The sequence below is a fragment of the Sinocyclocheilus anshuiensis genome, unplaced genomic scaffold, assembly GCF_001515605.1.
Source record: "Sinocyclocheilus anshuiensis isolate Anshui unplaced genomic scaffold, SAMN03320099.WGS_v1.1 scaffold1172, whole genome shotgun sequence".
NCBI classification, from domain to species: Eukaryota; Metazoa; Chordata; class Actinopteri; order Cypriniformes; family Cyprinidae; genus Sinocyclocheilus; species Sinocyclocheilus anshuiensis.
The window spans coordinates 363,426-369,278 of NW_015552679.1; the positions used below are offsets into that span (position 1 = coordinate 363,426).

The following is a 5,853-nucleotide window of genomic DNA, read 5'->3' on the forward strand; positions in this document are numbered from 1 at the left end:
TTTTTATTTTTTTACTTTTTTCCAACTTTTTTAAAGTTTAAAACTATTAAATAAACAAATACTATATAGAAATAAAAAATTATAAAATAAATTATAAAGAAAATTATTGTTTTATTCAAGTAACATTAATTTCATTTCAAGTAACAATTTTTTGTGGTTTTAGTTTAAGTTTAGTTAAAAAAAAACATTAATATTTAAGTGAAAACTAAATATATATACATATATATTAAAATGTAATTTAAAATAGTAACAAAAACCATAATATATATGTTGCATCATTTCACAGCTACTTTTGTATCATGATATGTGCCATAATTGTTCACATTAATAATTCATTTCAATACACTGATTCTGTTGGAGATTCTGGTATACAACAGCTCAATGTGTGTTTTTATACCTTTAGAAACAAAAAAGCACACATTAAAGAAAATATTCTCCTGCAGATCAGTTCCAAATATTATTAATAATTAATAATATGCATTAATTTCTGACACTGTAGATGATACCAACAGGCTTCCAGGATCCCTTTATTTGGATGCGGTCTCTGCTGTCCTCTGACAGATCTGTTACGTCCAGCTGTTTTGCCTGAAAGTAGAGTTATATATATATATATATATATAAAAGTATTATTAATTAATAATAATAATAATATACAATGCATAAGAACATGATTACTATGATAATTATTTTTGTTAATATTATAATGCCCTACAACAATAATAAAATAATAATGATAATAACTATAAGTTAAAAACTACAACTATGCAGACATCAAAACATATTCATAACTTCAAAACAAAGTTTTTAATATCTAGAAAACATGCATAAACAACAGACAATTAAACCCTAACTTCAGCTTAATCTCAATTTTTACTACATTTGCTGATGATCAGGTTCTGTCTCATTAAATATGCATTCATGCAAGTGTTTTAAAACGATGATCATTGCTACTAATGTAACTGTGTGTGTGTGCATGCAGTGAACCAGCTCTCGTTTCCATCGCTGTTTGTCTATAAGATCACATTTCTTACCTTCAAAGACGCTCTGCGGGTTTTGATCATTTTAATAATTAAAGTGGTGTCTCGTGCTTATCAGTGTGTGGGACTCTTTAATGAATGAAAGGTTTAAAAAACAACACGAGCGGACGGGAGACTGTGTGGAAACGGAGGGGTGCTTGTGTGCGCACAAAACATGTCATTATCTCACTTTGAATTCGTTATTATTGGCATAATACATATCGTATATTATACGTATAAACAGGTTTTAGAGTATATAAGGAAAAAGTCTCCGTTCTCAACTTTAATGTGAGAGTTGACGCTACCTGCGATCGCAATGGAACAGTCCAGAATGCGGCGCTTTGAAGTTTCGCGGGAAAAATCATTCACTCTGTGCGTGCACAGTCAATGAATAACGTTACATACACCTATAAAGTGCATATTGCATTTATAAACGCACCTTAAAAGGTCTGTTGAAGATATTAGTCGTAACAACTATAACACCACTCCATAGAGCCAGAAATCGAGTTTGACAAAATGGTATTGCCTACTGCATCCACACACTGCTTAGTATAATAGTATAGCTCTCTAGGTTCCCAGATAGCAGATGTATGTCTACAAGATGTCTGATAAAGATCGCTTCATCTAGAAAGCATCTGCTGTGTACAAACATCTGATAGACGTCTTTAAGATGTCAGTTTTACATGCATTCTAAATCATAAACATCTTAAAGGGGTCATATGATGCGATTTCAATTGTTCCTTTCTCTTTGGAGTGTTACAATCGCTCCGGCCGGGACACGGCATCACAGTATGGTGAGGGGCGTAACAATACCTGCGCTTGAGGTATTCGGCCAATCACAGCACACCTTGCTTTTCAGAACGATGAGCTTTGTAAAAATCGACGCGTTTCAGAAAGGCAGGGCATAGAGGAGAAACAATAATGTACAGTATGTGGAAAATAATGTGTTTTTTGAACCTTAAACCGCATGAACACATTTCATTACACCAAATACACAATATAATGTTCTTGTTAGCAACATCATATGACCCCTTTAATGACATCTTCTAAACATCTATTTGACATCTGATAGGAAACGTCCTATAGATGTATTGCAGATGTTAAACACTAAAAAATAAGTCTTGCAGATGTAATGCAGACGTCAAATAGATGTCTCTGTGATGTACGAGTGCTATCAGGGTTATGATGCCCAAACATTGTTTAAAGGGATAGTTCACCCAAAAAAAAAAAAAAAAGTCATATTACTCACTGTCATGTTGCTCAAAACCTGTATGAATTTCTTTCTTGTTGAACACAAATGAAGATATTTTGAAGAATGTTGGTAAACGAACACTTGATGGTCCCCATCGACTTTCATGGCATGTTTCCCCCCCCATACTATCCTTCTGAGAACCAGAAAAAAAAGGTTTTGTGAATTTTGTTGTTTTTTTATGTCATTAGTTGGAGCATACGAAACAAATGGAGAAAAAACATTTTTGATATTTTATTCATATTTTTTTCTATATGTCCTTCACAGGACGTCAGGACTAAGTTATTTAAAAAAAAATAAAAATAAATACGCATGAAAAGGCATGTATAGGCAAAACACCAACTCACCAATCAGTTTTTAGGTTTCAGGCTGAACTTTAAACAAAGATGATTCTCAACTATGAATGATATAACAGAATTATCTAATATACTACTGTACTTTATCGAATAGCCTTTGTGCATAAAATGTCCATGTGTTCTTGGGGCAAACCATCATGACAAAAGAAGTGTTATAATTGGAGTAATAACTTCATAAGAATATTTCATATTTGATAGGAATATTGATCTATAAGTTCTTTCCATATTGACTTGTTGTGTCTCCCCAAAATGCATGACGTTTTATTGTTTATCTATGCATTTGAATTTAATTATTTAGTTAGTTTAGATTTGAATGTTATTAGTTAATATTTACATTTTTTTACACTGTTTTTCTCTAAACTTTTCTATTAATGTATCATCGTAATCCTAAACACACTGGTTTGCAGCGTAAACAGTTTTACCGCTTACTGCACTTTTGTTATAGAATAGAATAGAATAGGATAGAATGGAATAGAATAGAATAGAATAGAATAGAATAAAATAGAATAGAATAGAATAGAATAGAATATACTTTATTGTCCCATTTCTGGGAAATTCATCTTGGACAACCATGACATGGTCAGTGCACAACATTAAACTCACATAGCACAGTACATAACATACAATAAATTACACATAACCAAAAAAATAAAAATAAAAAGCTACAGTATACCAATCTCATTTTTGCAAATCTCTATTGAATAGTTTATAATAATTTATAGCAACGAATGAACCAGAAGTCTCGCAAATGTACAAAAAATAGCTATTTCGCGTTGAAAAAAGTGGATAGGCTATTGCAATATCACACTCTAAAAAATGCTGGGTTAAATACAACCCAGTGCTGGGTAAAATAGGGACAAACCCAGCAATTGGGTTGTTTTGACCCAGCGGTTGGGTTAAATGTTTAACCCAACCTTCTGGGTAGTAACCCAACCACTTTTTTATAACTCAACCACTGTTTTTTAACCAAGGGTCAAAACAACCCAATTGCTGGGTTTGTCCCTATTTTACCCAGCACTGGGTTGTATTTAACCCAGCATTTTTTAGAGTGCATATTTAAATATATAGGCCTATGTAAAATAATAGCTGTGTACATAGTGCAATGTTTAAACGCATTTTCTAGTCACTATAATAGGAGTGTGCAGAAGCATGTTTTCTGCTGTAAATGAATTAGGCTAAGTCATTGGAAGATAAGCCTCATCTAATCCTGAGTGCTATTGTTGTAGGCTATTTGACGTGTGATTGCACTGGCGTCTCTTCGCCCACAGATAGCCCACTAGTGCACGTCTCGTTCTTTTCCCCCCATGTTTTCTGCTCAATTAGTAGCTAGTGAAGCGCTTTTTTCTCATTTGTCAGCACAAACACCTGCATCCGGAGACGTCCCCCATCAATGCTGCTTTATTCCGCAAACCTTCACTTATGCGCTCAGCAAACGGCGCGCGGATGACAGCGAAATGATACGGTACCGGCGCACAGCAGGTAGCGGCACATAAAGAGGGCAAATTACCAACAGCTGGTTAAGCTTTGTTTAGCAGCCTGCTTTTGTGTTTTCAAGCACTTGGCACTTAAAGTCAAAGACAAACCAGTGGCTGTGTCACAATAGTTGCCGCGCATTTTTAGCAACATAGACACCAATTGAGCTGCTTAATAGCCTACGCAGCATCTTTGACCATGAGTCTCAAATCCAAACTAGATGCCTACTTAGACATCATAACCACATGAGCTTCCTGAAATGGTTACCTAAGGTGTTGTTAGCACTCAAATCTTCAGTTGATTGTTCATTTGTGCAAACTTCACTTTCTGATATAGAATGATTTTTATTTTCATGATTATTATCATATAGGCTATATATATATATATATATATATATATGAAGAGTTCAGATGCAAAAGCCTCTAAGTGCCATCTGAAATTTTCATCTAAAATTAGCATTTTTAATGATGCAAAAGCCTAATAATATTAAAAATAAAATTTAATAAAAAAGCAGAGCGCATTAAAAGTGAGTCAATGGCTCCACCTAGAGGTCACTATTCAGAATTGCTATTTTCTCAGCGCCAAAGAAATATGGGCTATCATTGGGAAGAATATTATCATTACTGCATTCATTTTAAATTGAATATAAATATAGCCTAACGGCGTTATTTTTGCATTTAATTTTGCACTTTTTTTAAAATCGCACTTTTTTATTTGTCTGTATTTTTATTTATTTTTTACTTAAACTGATGCTTAAACTTAAAATGAAAGTATCACATACCATGCAATGCATTTTTCGTTGGTTAAACGAGTTTGAAAGATTCGTATCTTTTGCTAGGATGGATTATTTTTGTGCTTTATTGACAAAACACATAAATAATAGCACACAAATAGCATAAAGCTCATATAAATAAAAACAGACCGGATGTGCATTTACACGCGTTGTTTCTGTCATATAAACAGTTTTTTTCAGCAGGTGAAACACTTTACATACGCACCTGTCCGTGACGTGGATCACATGACTGTGACGTCATCGACACCCAACTTTCATTTCAAGTGTTTTATGGGAATGAAAACTCCTGCGTGCTGAAAGATGGGATGTTGTTTCTCCTCTCCCGATGGAGAGGTTGAGGTAGGAGGCTATTTTATGGTTATTTGATTTTACAGGTGGATTACAATTAAAATATGAATTTGTTTAGCTATGAAATCTCATAAGTAAGTAGGACTCAGCAGGAATCATAAGTAGGACAGATTATCAGGTGGATCTATAGCAGACAAAAGCATCGGCGTTCTTCCTTTCCACTGCTTTTAGGCTTGGAAAACACAGACAATTCAGCATATGAAGTAATTTAGTAGGTCAGTTGTTTTCAGTCAGTTTTCACGTCTCAGTAGTTCAGAACAAGCCTTTCTCTCACTGGAAAGCAGGTCAAAGAAAAGTAAACATTAAGCGAACGAGAAGTATGTGGAATTCTGTCTGGATGATTTAGTGCTTATTCCTGTTTAGTCACATGTGTGATGTGTTATATTCGGTGCAGCAGAAGTTTATTCACTTAAAATGGTCTTTCTCTTGTTTTAGTAGTGAATTTGTTCTTTAAGTATTATTTTGGTTTCCATCACTTACAGAGAGAACCTTTGCTTCAATCCAGCAATAAAACACAAACAGAATCTGCAAGACCACAACGACCAGCAGCTAATGGTATCTATCTATCTATCTATCTATCTATCTATCTATCTATCTATCTATCTATCTATCTATCTA

At 33.9% G+C, this 5,853-nt stretch overlaps 2 protein-coding genes across 4 annotated transcripts in view; one reads left to right on the top strand and one right to left on the bottom strand.

Moving 5' to 3' along the window:
- The window catches only part of LOC107667571 (cell division cycle-associated 7-like protein), a 7,335-nt gene extending 6,152 nt beyond the window's left edge, over positions 1-1,183 (bottom strand). The window contains exons 1-2 of the mRNA XM_016459263.1: positions 1,032-1,183; positions 511-585 (exon numbers count right to left, since the gene is read on the bottom strand). Of these exons, the coding sequence (XP_016314749.1) occupies positions 511-585; positions 1,032-1,061 (105 nt within the window). The 5' untranslated portion in view covers positions 1,062-1,183. The remainder of the gene's footprint in view (positions 1-510; positions 586-1,031) is intronic.
- Positions 1,184-5,094: 3,911 nt separating this feature from the next.
- The window catches only part of LOC107667575 (uncharacterized), a 3,633-nt gene continuing 2,874 nt past the window's right edge, over positions 5,095-5,853 (top strand). For all 3 annotated transcript variants that reach the window (XM_016459269.1, XM_016459270.1, XM_016459271.1), the window contains exons 1-2: positions 5,095-5,226; positions 5,718-5,790. In XM_016459269.1, the coding sequence (XP_016314755.1) occupies positions 5,188-5,226; positions 5,718-5,790 (112 nt within the window). In that variant the 5' untranslated portion in view covers positions 5,095-5,187. The remainder of the gene's footprint in view (positions 5,227-5,717; positions 5,791-5,853) is intronic.